Here is a 13,736-nt window from a genome sequence, read left to right as displayed (position 1 = left end):
ATGCTGTAAAAACTATTTATCATAATATTATTTGGTGACAACATGATGCCTATTGCTTTCGTTTTATGGCGTTTTTGTTCCAAGGTGATAGCTCCGGCGAATATGGTGGATGTGGTAACACTGGAATCTTTCTGAAAGCTAAGAATTGTGTGTATTATCGTGATACAAAACCCAATTTTACGTAATGACCTTGCACACTCTGTTGACTCTATTGACAGCTGGAAAAAATATGTATCGATACAACACATTATACGGTAGAAGTTTCGTTGTTTCACAGTTACCATAAACTCGACAAAACCATTACTTAATTTCTAGGCATCGTAATAAATGAAGTTTGAGTAAAAATTGTGATTATTTTGTAGACCAATTGCTATGAGGAAAACTTTTTTATTTTAGTAACCTCGATGAAAAGTTTGTATTGTTTAATCTGACATAGTTGCAATTATCGAAGCACGATAATATGATTGTTGTTGAATATTAACTTACCCTAACAAATACATTTTTTCCGGCTATATTGTATTTTCCTTCTCCTACCTTCCTTATTTTTAATCTTTCACATCTTCCACTAGAACAATTGCAGTTTTTTTGCATCAGTCTAGCAGCTAATTGTACTTTTCTATCTAATTCGTTCGTTGGAGATGGACTCGGTGTATTAGCACCGTCACTTCCACCTGAAGATGGCCTTGTTGGAGGAGTCACATCAAGGTCTGGATCTTCGCCACTACCTATTTATGAGAGATGTAACATTTTCTTATTATTAGATTTAAAGCAGAAATATTATTTTCTAGAGAAAATACGACAATTATAATGTGATCTCTCAGATTTGTACGTACCAGGAAGACAAACTGCATTAGACAACGACATGTTAAAGTAAGAAGAGGAAACAAATCCATGTCAGAAAAACGAGAAATCTCAAAAAAAATCTTTGTCTACCATCCAAGAATTGCCGCTGATTGGAAAAATAAGCAAAATAGGTGTTTGGGTTACCTCAAATGTGTCCGTAGAGGAAAAAAGACCACTAATTTATCATATACAACAAATTACTTCAACGGCACCAGACAGAACTGTTTTTTGATAGCTTTAACACAGGTGATAAAAAATGGATGTCCTATATGATAATCTAAAACGCAAAAAATAGTGTTCTCTCGAAATCACCACAAAGTAGTGTGAGGTCGGTCCCAATTAAGGTGCTTCTGAGTTTTTGGTGAAGTATATAAGTGTCCAATTGAATCAATTCTTAGTAGACAAGTAACTGGCGATTTTAAACAGAAAAGATGTTATTCTACAACCCGACAATGTGCAAGACAAACCTTAGATAAAAATTATGAATTGGGATGGGATCGTCCGATATCGCACTCTCGGATATTCATTAACCTATCGCTAGAGCTTTTTCTTAGTGGCAAAAAAGCTACATTACTTTTCAAACTACTTTTCTACTTATGATTTCTACACATCAATTTCTGTAAAGAGATTTTTTTTATTATCTCTCTTTAGTCATTTATATTTCTTATATTACACTGGCCGACAAGATTTTCGTAACACAGGCGAGACCTTTGTTTTTAAAATGGAAATACCTGTCCAATAACAGAAAAAATATTTACTAAGCTCTAACACGTACCACTTTTCAATAACTTAATTATCCCTGTTTACATGAGCAGGTAGGTAATTTTATAAAGGGGTGGTCAATATCCTGAACTTTATTATTCAGAATAATAAACATAAAAATAACATTAAAAATTAGTATTCTGTTGAGTTTCATAGTAAGTGATTTATAGTGCAAAAAGTGATTATAAAGACGAAAATGTCGAGTCAAACGCGCCGGAGAATTTATGGTGAAATCGCAAGCCAGGCCATTTTCCGAAAAGGTGAAAAAAGCCCATTTCAAATATTTTGGTATTTTAGTTGGAGATCAGGACAAGCAGTGGATGAATAGGAAGAAAAAAAAGCATGCCTTTTACAATTCCAATGGTATGACGGGAACCTACTAGCTATTTTGACGACTGCTATTTTTGTCTAACAAAGACTGAAGGTTATTCTAAGAAAGGAAAGTACAAGATCGAGTATCGAAATTTGCCGTCTGCTATACGACCTAGTTCCCCATAACGAAGATTTACAAGTACCGATTGCGCCTATAGTATAGATTCGCAAAATATTGTTTTAGAAGATGCTGGAGACAACGTATCATCAGGAAGCTTTGAAGAACAATGCACCGACCCTATTTTTACTCCAAGTACCAGTTCCGGCGAACCACATTTGATTGTTCAAATTGAGTTGAATGATTTAGCACGTGATTTGGTGTTATCAAAGCAACAGTCTGAACTTCTTGCTCCCCGTTTAAAGAATGGAACTTGCTAGCCAAACAGACAAAAATTACGACCTTTAGAAAAAGAAATGCTACATTTTTTGCATTCTACAGTATGGAAAATTTGTTGTGTGCGTGTACGGATATTGATTGACTAATGAAGGAACTTGATATTGAGCATAATCCCAGTGAGTAGCGCCTATTTATTGACTCATCTAAATACAGTTTGAAAGCAGTTTATTACACAATGGAAATTTAAAACCGTCTAACCAGTTGCTCATTCTGTGAAGATGAAAGAAACTTAGAAAATATTCGCTTGCTTTTAGACAAAATTAACTACAATAAGTACAAGTGGCAGATATGTGGGGATCTGAAGGAATTTTAATGGGACTTTAGGGAGTGTTTACGAAACATTGTTGTTTTCTTTATCTATGAGACAGTCGGGCAGTAGATTAGCACAATGTAAAAAAATTGGCAAGCAAGAATTGTATATTCCTTTTAGATTCCAAAAATGTATTTCTGCCCCCCTTACACATTAAACTTGGATTGACTAAAAGCTTTGTAAAGGCTATTGATAAAGAGGGTGATGGATTCAAATACCTTAGAGAAGTATTTCCCCCGTTGAGTGATGCCCAATTAAAGGAAGGTATTTTTATTAGGCCACAAATACGACAATTGCTGGACGATGACAATTTTGCAAAAAAGCTCACAAGACAGAAGCTTGTTAGTTGTTAGTGAAGTTAGGGGATTTTTGGGCAACGATTGGTTTTTATCAAGAACAGTGCAACCGCTCATAAAAGGAAAAGAAGAGCTAATTGATATTTAAAGTGATTTTTTTTGTTTTTAATAGATGTGAGGCATGTTTATTAGATGTAAACTATAATTATTGTCAATATATATGATTTAAAAAACGTGAAGTTATTTTTTTAATAAATATTAAATATTTTACCAATGAATATGGTTCTATAAATGTAACATAAATACCTTACATGTTACATTTGTTTTTTTCATATTTTTATATTTATATAGGGCCATTTTATCACAATATGCTATTCATTCTTGTGTTACTACAAAAAAAGGTTTTTATCGACCAGTGTTATTATTTATTCAAACGATTTGTTAATTAGATATTCGAAATATAATAATAAATTATTTTTAAATACCTCGTGACCACTCTTCATCCTCAGTATTATCACTTGGAACGCCGTCACTTGCTCCACTGGTATTATTAGCTACAGATATAGAGGTCAGATCAACTGATTGGTCCACTAAGACGACATGATGAGAATTCCATCTATCTAAAACAGACGATATTGCTCCAGCTGAATAACTTTGCTTCATCTTGGAATAATTTGGAGTTGTTTCCTAAAAAATATCCCTATATAGTTATTCCTCTGATCACCTTAAGATTTTAACAGCTACTTTTCGAAAGTTACGACGTACTAGAAATATTTGAATGTGTGATCTGACACGATTTACTATACATAGGTAACGCAATATATTTTGAGATTGAAGAAAACTACTAGTCTTTTTAGAAAAATGATTTTATCTGTATTCAAAGTTATCACCACCTACATAAATGCACTTTTGTAACCGAAGCTTTCACATTTAAAATGCTTAAAGTTAGTAATCTTTTGGAATGATCTCAAAAAATTTTTAATTGCTCGATCTACCTCATTTTCCGTAATGAAACGTCGACTTGGCAACTATTTCTTTAGGTTGAAGTGTAACCAAAAATCATACATGGTTAAATCAGGCGAATAGGGTGGGTGTTTAAGGACTGTCACATTATTTACATGTAAAGCTTGGTTGCACATGTTCTCTTAACAAATTCATATTTCGATAACAAATATGTACCACTATTTACTCTATGATAATAGTGCTCAGCTTAAGATTTAAGGACAGTAATATTTAGAAATGGAGACAGTTCTTATTCTCCTTCGTGGCATCTCAAAATATATAGAGTAGCCATATTTTATTTAAAAAAATTAATTTTGACATGCATTGACAAAAATAATAGCTTACTGTAATATTTGGGAATTGCCAAGATAATAGCGAACTGAGTCTTGAATCGAAAGAATCTCTTTCTTCTTCAGCAATCTGCTTTTCTAGTTGTACCAATCCCGGTGGTTCAATGCCAAATTTTGAAGCTATTCGGGCAACTTCCAGTAAACAGAGAATAACATTACGTGGTTGGTGATGTAGAACTAAAGAATCAACGGTAAATTTTATATAGGTATACTGGACGGTTCTTTAGGATGTTCAATACTATTTTTTATAAGTATTGAAAGAGTTATTTCGATAGATTCACAATAATATTGGATTAGCCCACACATGAATCTGTTAACAATTTGTAACTTATTGTGAATCGATCAGAATCGTGAAATTCGTAATATACCAATTTATATTTGCATGAAAAGCTTACCTAAATCTTCACTTTCAAACAGTAAATTTTCATGAACTCCAAGTGATCTGCAGAATCGAATAAAATTTTCCATATTATCTCTAGAGTAAAAACTTCCTCTTGCAGCTTTTTCGAAACATTTTCCTCGAATTTTGGGCAGTGGCTAGAAATTAAGCTTACAATTGATAGAAGTCAATACCTTTTGCTATCTCTCTGTTAGTAACATAAACATTCAGGCAATTTTAGGCTCATTTTAAGTAGAGTTTACGATAATTTGTAAAGAAAAAAATGGACGATATGCATAGACGTTACCTTCATGACCGACATAATTTAAAAAAAAATGAAATCCAAAGAAATAAGCTCATTTTTTCATCACTCAATTTTTTCATTTCATAAAATTTTAAAATATATGCGTGTGTACTAATCAAGCTCTAAACCTATATAATAATTATTATAAAAACACTTGTATGATAATTCAACATAATTTCTGAATATTCTTTGAAGCCTTTTAACAAAAAGTAAAGAAGATGGATAATAATATTCATGTCTTAAATATTTTTTTAAATGTGTCATAATTTTGGCATATATTCAAATAAAAAATAAAATTTTTCCACAGTATGACAGCCAAGGTCAGCAGCGACCAAAAATCTCTATTTTTCGTTCTCGTCAGATACTATGAAAGTATAACAAATTAAAAGTGAAATTAGTTAGGCGCGTTATGGGTATCCGAATTCACATATTTTTTATGTACCGATGTAGATATGTAATTTCAATATAAAATGAAGTAGTGACACCCTGCTTAAGAGGTTGCTGAGTTTTTTGTTATCGGTTTTGATTCCGAATCAGTTTAGGTATTGATCACATGCGCACTTTCAAATTGGTCGTTTGCGGAGGGGAACTTGTCGAGTTAAAGAGTATTGATAGTATGTTCAAATTTAATGACTCTCAACATTCGCATAAATCTAATAAAATACTTCATATTTTTAACCAATTTTATCCACATTTGTTAGTTGTTCTCTATTACTTTTTTTACCTATATAAAATATATCATGAATGAATTGAATTTTCATAGCAATTGATTTTTGATACATTCTGCAGAAATAAAAATGAAAAAAGTTATTTGTGAATTTGACAATAATATGTATCATCAGCAATAGTTCTTATCATCTAGAAAAGATTTATTTTTTTTATTTTCTACTTACTCCTTTTACCAATCCTTTGTCCAATGCCTTTTTAACTTCTCCAGTTATTATTTGTGCCAAATGGCAAAGAACTACGCCATTATCCAGTTCTTCAAGAAAATTATCTTTGTTAATATATTCGATACCTGAAAAATATTAAATTGTATTTTTGTATTCATGATTGTGTTGTGCTTCTTAACAAATAGATTTATATAAATTTTATGAGGAGCATAAAAAATATGCTCTAAAACTATACTTTCAAATTTTATATTAAAGGTATTCTATATTCACTTGAAGAGGGAGAAATACTCTGACGGAAAAAGTACTTCAGTGGTTGTAGGATAATAGACAATAATGTTATGATACAAATTTTGCAATGGAATTTAAATTAAAAATAGATTATTGACGCTTTAAAAAAATTATTTTGCCCACAACTCGCTTTGGGCAAGAGATGAAATGATTTACAGTGTTTATAGTAAAATTGGTAGGAATTTTGATTTAAATGTTTTTTCCGCCTACAACAACCTTTATTAGATATGAATGATAGAATTTAAATTATTAGTTTTTATGTTTATTTGACGCATCATTTACAATGAATAAGCAGCTACATATTATCACATCATTGCTTTAAATCCAACTCGCAGACATTAATTCTTTCGAATTAGTTTCGAAGGTGAGATAATTTCTTGTCTACAATCTGGAATCATTGATTAATTATTATTGGCGTTACCGGTGCTAAAATAGAATATTCATTATCTTTCTTTATTAAATGTTAAACACAACTTTTCCGTACATCGTTGTCAAATTCCTATAATATTAATATCTCATATTTTTCAAAATGGAACGTGTAATTTTGATTAATATTCTCTCCTTTCTCAATGAATTTGAATAACAAAAGAATAAAATTGATTAAGTATCATAATAAGATTTAGGTATAACATGCATTAAATGCAACCTAACCTAACCTCCACTGTTTACAGTGAAGACCAAAAGAAATATTTTATTTATTCCAAATGATTAGGCGGCTTTTTTGAAATAATCCTCCGACTTTTTTACTTGAGACCTCGTGTTTTGAATCCGTTAACTAGAAGAATTCAATACTTTTGTGGTGTAAATTGGTATTATAAGCGCTTCTTTAAAACTGGCTATGGTATATGAGTTTAACTGTCGGAATTGTTTTTACAGTTCTTCAACTGTATAAGTCTGTACCATTTTAAAACTCCAAATTGTGGAGAAAATTCATCCTGCATGTGGAGACAGACGGTGATACTTGTCATACAGTTGATGCTTGGGTATTGGTCTTGTGAAGTACGTTTCACTATTCGATTTTTATGGACAAAGAACGAGTCCGCATTTAACTACCACAAAAAGCAATGAGCAGACAACATGTAACGAAATGGCTCCGTGTTTCGTAACACGCCATTCGGCTTTTTACGTTTTTCTTTAAACATTTTGAATATTCCTGCTCACGTATTGTGACACAGTAGTCACTTCTGATTTATTTATTCCAACATTCGAGTTTTTGAAGAAATTAATTCGTTAACGATCTCCCATTTCATTTGAGAAATTCAATAAAGCCTAGGAATGTATTTGAATCCTTCCTCTACCTATCTACACTTTAAATCAAAGTAAATTTTAGTAAATTTGTATTTTCATTCTTTACATTGCCTGGTAAGTTTTTCTTTGCTTTTTCTATTGTGCACACAGTTATCTTTTTGTTTTAGCAAATTTTGTATGATAGTTTTCATATAAATTCGTATTTTCTATTTATTTTTCTCCTTTTAATCAAATCTGTTCTTTCTAGTCGTTCCTTCTTCATTAATTTACATCTGTGTTCCCGTTTCCTTGCTTATTTTATTTATTTCCGCAGTTCTACAGCTGCCCGGTTGGAGTTTCAACCACATAAACAAAAAAATTCAATTCAACTCCAACAACTGGGAATTCAGTTGAGGGATGCAACCATCCTGGACTTCTATAGATAAGTTTAAATCTGAGTTGTTTTTAATTTATAACTGCTTCTATGCTCTTGTGCTCTTTATGATATGCAGATAATGCGAATTAATTATTTTTTCAATAAATTTATTTGTTGCTGAAACATTTTTTATTGTTCTTAGCAATAAATATTAATTTGGATAATAGTGTCCGGGAATAGTTTTAGTTTGTTCAGTTTTTATTATTAATTTGATTCATAAGGTGTTTCCAGCTTTTTCACTCTTTATTCATTTTCAACGTCTTTCGTTAGAAAGCTTGTGGCGTCCAATTTAATATTAATTGTTCACCCCATCCGTGTACCAGTTATTTAAATACTTTAACTGAAGCCGATTTCCACTTCCTGAGGAAAAGTCTTCTGACGGGGAATTTAAGGTTATACTTTTTATCTGACAAACAGGATATCGACAAGTAGGAAACGGCAGCCCCACGTTCTTCAACGACAGAAATCAACATTCAATTTTATCATCTCATCATTCCTATAATGAATAATTATGGAATTAACCATTAACCACTAACGACAAAGAAATTCAAGGTTACGTTTTCTACCAGCAAAGTTATGATAACCATATTTTGGGATTAATGTGTTGTTATTCTAAGTGATTACCTAGAGCGAGGTGGACCATTAAGACCGATAATTATTGTGGCATTTCAACAAGGTTACGCGAACTTATCAAACTCCATGTGGCTATTTCATGCTTCTTTGATTGAAAAAGCATTTATCCAGCTTTATTTAACTTATATTATATATATATATATATATATATATATATATATATATATATATCTTTTTATCCCTCGTGTTGTACGAAATAATAAAGAAAAATTTTTTGAATTTTTATAAAAAGCGAACATTTATTAATTATATCATCAGCATAATGAGAAATTCTTGTTTATAAACACGATTAGTGATTGTAACGTTTCATTAAAATGGTAAGAGGTCAATATATTTGAGACAGTTTCATATCTACCTTGACCGATATAGTTATACTACATGATAATTAGTTTTGTCAAGAGTAGATGCTTAATATGTTAAAAATAATACATCACGGTATCGTATCGTAACGATTGCATTAAATTAATCAAGACTCGGTATGATATATTTTATCTACAACTATCACATAGTGTTTGGATTACTAAAAGAATATTGATAAGTAATGACAGTTCTTACTCTTGTCAATTGAGAATTATGATTGACAATTCGATGATATGATTTTATTCAAACATCATATCAAAAGCCACGTCAAAATTGAATCATATTTAATGCATTATTTTGTCACCATCAGGTAGTACGAGATTGCTATAGCGACGCTATTTTATTCCAAACATTAATTGTGCTATTTTGTTTTATTGACATCTTGAGTTATATCTTTTTATTATACTTATCTGGAAACACTATACTTTCGTTTGTTTGTAAAAAGACGTAAAGGTGGCATTTTCAGAATAGCGCAGGGACAATTTTTTCAAACAAACAAACAGATTTTACAGAAAAAACTCTATCTTTACAAAAAATATCAATGCAGGATTTTCTACAGAAAAAAATCAATTATCATGTAAAAGGTAATGTTTCGAAAAGAAATTTACAAATAAAACTGGGTTTGGAAAGAAAAACAAAAAAATTTTATAAAAATCGGTACAAGTAAAAATCGGTAAAAAAAACATAATTTTCTTTTGGAAAAATTGAAGTTTTGTGACAATTTTATACAGAAAAAAGACAAATATCATTGAAAAAATCAAGTTTGAGGTGAAAATTTACAGAAAAAATTGTGTCTTACACAAAAACTTCGATTTACAGAAAAACAGTAATTTTTACAAAGAAAGTCAAGTATTATTGAAAGGGTTATGTTTGATATGAGTATTGAAAGAAAAAATGCCAAAAGTCTGGATTTTACTGTGTCAGAAGATGATGTCAGACGGATAGAAGACAGTTTTATTCGCAGCCCAAATAAGTCTACCAATAGAGCTTATAGAGAACTTGGAATACCCCAACCAACTGTATGGAAAGTTATGAGACGGCATTTGCTGTACAAACCCTACCGTTTAGAACTCTTGCAGGCTCTAAACCCTAATGACAAAAAGAAGCGTCTCGAATTTTGCGGTAATGTGCTAGAAATGATGGAGGATGACACACACACAGATGACGCGTAGATGTTTGCCATGCATCAGCTGGTGGCCACATTGAACACTTGTAATATATTAAAAAAACTTTGAAACTTCCTCTATTCATAGGTATAAAAATTATTCATGTAGCATTTAGACTTTAATAAATACGAATTTTTAAAAATGGGTCCATAATTTAGAATAACCCTGTAGATCTTTCATTGGGAATGGTAAAACTTTTTGACATATAATTTGTTCCATCTCGCAAAATACAACAATAAAGAGCCTATTATCCAACCATCTCTACAATATACACTTATTCATCTGAAACTTTGCATAAAAATGTGGTTACTCGTTCAACGTTAGTACCCTGGATTTTTTTGTTTGTTTGTGATCCACATCCTAACGCTTCAAAAAAACAATAGGTTTTTAATATTTTGTCATGCCAGCAATTTTTTATAGCTAAACAACTCTTTAGTATTGAGAACCGACTCCATAACATGGAAGGTTTCATATTCTTGGCTTTTCGACAAAATAAACTAGAAGAATATCATCACTTTCAGTTTTAGCTTAAACTTACCATTCCATAAAAAATTGAAACTCGTGTTTATATTTTGACTTGGATTTTACTGGTAACAAATCAGCACTGGCTTGTGCAGCTAGCTCTAATATGCTTTAAGGAATATCTGGATTTTCTCGGTAATAAATATATTGTTGCTATGGAAATGTTACTCATGATACGATGTATTATGATTACATGAAAATAAAATGTTCTAAATTTAATTATTATCCTTTTTTGCTTGTTTTCAGATAAGTATAATAAAAAGTAACGTACATAACACGTCCAGTAATGTATTGTTCCGTGATTGCATGACTTCCCGTGAATTTGTCACACGCGTACGGAAAAATCCTTATTTCCAGACTCCTAATGAAATATAATATTTCACGTACAAGATGAATATTACCAGTGGTTTTAAAAGTCGAGATGCGTAGCAGTGATCCTTTCAACAAAATTAAATTTATTGGCAGTCAAAGTAAAAAACCGAAAATGTGTTACTCGTGTATTTTGCTGTATTAAACAAGAAGTAAAAGTTGTCATTACTATGGGCTTTCTACTTAAAAGTACCTCGAATCTTCACCATAACATCACTCATTAGCTTGATGAGATTCTGCCACCCAAACGAATTAGATTTCATAAATATAGACGATTACAGCAGAGTTCTTATAGTCAATATACATGTTACTCTTTTGTCTTTAAACTACTAGAATTCTGAATGCACCATACAAAAAGTTGATATGAACAAGTTGGTAAGCGAACTAGTATGTTTCTGATTATGTACACATTGGCAAATACAGAAATGAATGTGAAATAGCCACGCCGTCAATGCGCGTTATTAGATGATGGTAGTAGGGATTAGTACGATCCATCAAGTAGGTATACTTGACTACTGTTGTCAGTTCTATTGTGTCTGTTAGATAGTGGAGAGCACTGCGTGGGTACCTAGTTTAATTTTTTTTACTGGATACTGAGATAGAATATATATTTTATTCCGTGGTACAGAATTTAGTACTGTGATTATTTACCGTACTAATCCAGCGCATATTACCCTTTTAGTCATTCGAATACTTTTTCATTGAAGCTTCGTGCCTCTCGTACGTGTCTCGACATTCACTCCTGTATTGGCCAAACTGTAATATCCTGAATTTTATACAGGTCATTCATTTCATTGATGGGAGGGTAGAAACCAACTGTAATTTGTGAAAATTACTTTGACGACAACATAAATAACAAGTTAGAACGAGGAACAAAAATTATGGTAGTAATTAACAAGAATACCTGTACCATGCAGAAATTACAGCTACCACAGAAAGTACTACTTATAATATGTCGGGTAAAGAAAATCTACTCGTAACTTTCAATAACTGTAGTAATATTATTCATAATTATCATGACAAAAATTATTAATACATAAATTTTGTTTGTTTTTGATAGTTGTATATTAAGTATAGTATTTTATTCGCGAGTAACAGCCAATTCTCATTCGGATGAATGACATAAATTCTTTGTGTCATAGCCATTAACTGCCTCAATGAATAATACATTATCTTTGTAATGGTGTTATGTATTTCTGTAATTCAATGAATCTCAATGAAATGTAGGAATATGAATTCAAGGAATTCATATTCCTACATTTATGATACTCTCTGTGATAAATTAACTTATACTGTAATAAAGTAACTTATGAATATTTTTAATTTAAATATTAAAATCTTCGATATTCGTTATTTTATCGTGAATTTAGTGTGAACAGGATATGATTAATAGATATTTTTCAAATTCTTCTTGAATACGTTGGAATGGTATAAGAGAAAACACAAATTATTACTCCAAAAAGAACAATATTCCTGGATATTCAAAGTAATAGAAAGCAACCATTACCGCTTTGTATAAGGAAATTGAGAATTTACTTTTGTTGTAGTGTATAAGTTAACTCGGTTATATATTGCCTCCGGTAAAAATGATTGTCCTAGTTGTTATTGTTTTTATTTATCATTTATATACAGATGGAACAGTTGAAAATAAAGAAAGCTTGGTTAATTAGTATCATAACTTCTCAAACTACCTATTTCATTCATGTACACATGTTGTTTCGTCTAGCACTAAAATCAGTTTTTAATGTTCAAATGTATTTTCATTAAAATATTTGTGAAGTAAATTTGTATTAATAGACAAATTCGTTTTTTAAGAGAATTGTTCTGTCCTCGTTATGGTCATGAGCCTTTTTAGTTTTAGTAAGGAAGACTAATTCTAAACAGAAACAACACCTTTACTCACTGAACAATAATAGGTTTGTTCCAACTTGTTAGTCTGGAGAGTTCATGAACGGTTATTGGAAGTGTTTAAATGGTATCTCCTGCACAATCTTCGGTTATGCACGGTTATTGTAACAGTACTGCTATCAACCAAGTATCGAAAAGACTGATTCGGAAACCTAAGTCAGTTGTAACACGCCACAGAATTGTTCAGATAATAGTAACTGCCCGGTTGGAACACGTAATCTCTATTGCGTCACCATACCAAGGGCGGTTTTATGATGGGTTGGAACGAACTTAATACCAAACTAAAATAAGAGAATTGTAAAAAAGTCTTATTTAATAGGATTACTTTAGGGATACAAATCGATGCCTCGAATGCACTTTACGTTTAGTTTCTGTTCGACAATCTTATGAGAGTGAGTCATTGTGAAGATTAAATATTTGTTCTCGAAAGATAATACTGAAAGAGGAGTGTACGGTTGGCAGTTGAATTAAAACGTGGTCTAGGTAACTTGATTAATAACGTGCCTTCGAGACAGTCAAAAACTGTGACACCAATAATATCATCAAAAAAGTTCACCAAATAGTATCTGGATGACCATCGGATTATCAAAAGAATGGCTCCGCAGTAAACTGACTGAAGATTGATGTCTACGTAAGCTATTCGTGTGTTCTGTGTCATCTTTGCTCACTTTTGACAAACATATTCTGACGTATATGAAACATAGATCCACCAATATTCTCCTGTAATGTGAAAACAGTCAAGACAGTGGATTGCAAAGGGTGAAACTTCGAAAAAGGTACAAACGGTTTCATTGGCCGGAAAAGTGATAACGACCGTTTTTTGGGGTAGTCATGAGATTGCGTTCATAAACTACCTTCAAGAGGATAAAACAGTAAGTGCAAAGTATTATGCATAATTGCTTAATAAGGTAAAGGGTGG

The 13,736-nt window shown here is 31.5% G+C and overlaps 1 protein-coding gene across 2 annotated transcripts in view; it reads right to left on the bottom strand.

Annotated features, from left to right (window-relative positions):
• The window catches only part of LOC130445964 (growth arrest-specific protein 2-like), a 59,754-nt gene that overhangs the window by 5,494 nt on the left and 40,524 nt on the right, over nt 1-13,736 (bottom strand). For both annotated transcript variants that reach the window (XM_056781906.1, XM_056781914.1), the window contains exons 3-7: nt 5,909-6,033; nt 4,728-4,869; nt 4,328-4,509; nt 3,466-3,667; nt 487-725 (exon numbers count right to left, since the gene is read on the bottom strand). In XM_056781906.1, the coding sequence (XP_056637884.1) occupies nt 487-725; nt 3,466-3,667; nt 4,328-4,509; nt 4,728-4,869; nt 5,909-6,033 (890 nt within the window). The remainder of the gene's footprint in view (nt 1-486; nt 726-3,465; nt 3,668-4,327; nt 4,510-4,727; nt 4,870-5,908; nt 6,034-13,736) is intronic.

This window comes from Diorhabda sublineata, chromosome 1 (assembly GCF_026230105.1).
Source record: "Diorhabda sublineata isolate icDioSubl1.1 chromosome 1, icDioSubl1.1, whole genome shotgun sequence".
Lineage (NCBI taxonomy): Eukaryota > Metazoa > Arthropoda > Insecta > Coleoptera > Chrysomelidae > Diorhabda > Diorhabda sublineata.
Note: the sequence above shows the minus strand (reverse complement) of the source record. Positions and strands in the feature narration are given on the sequence as shown.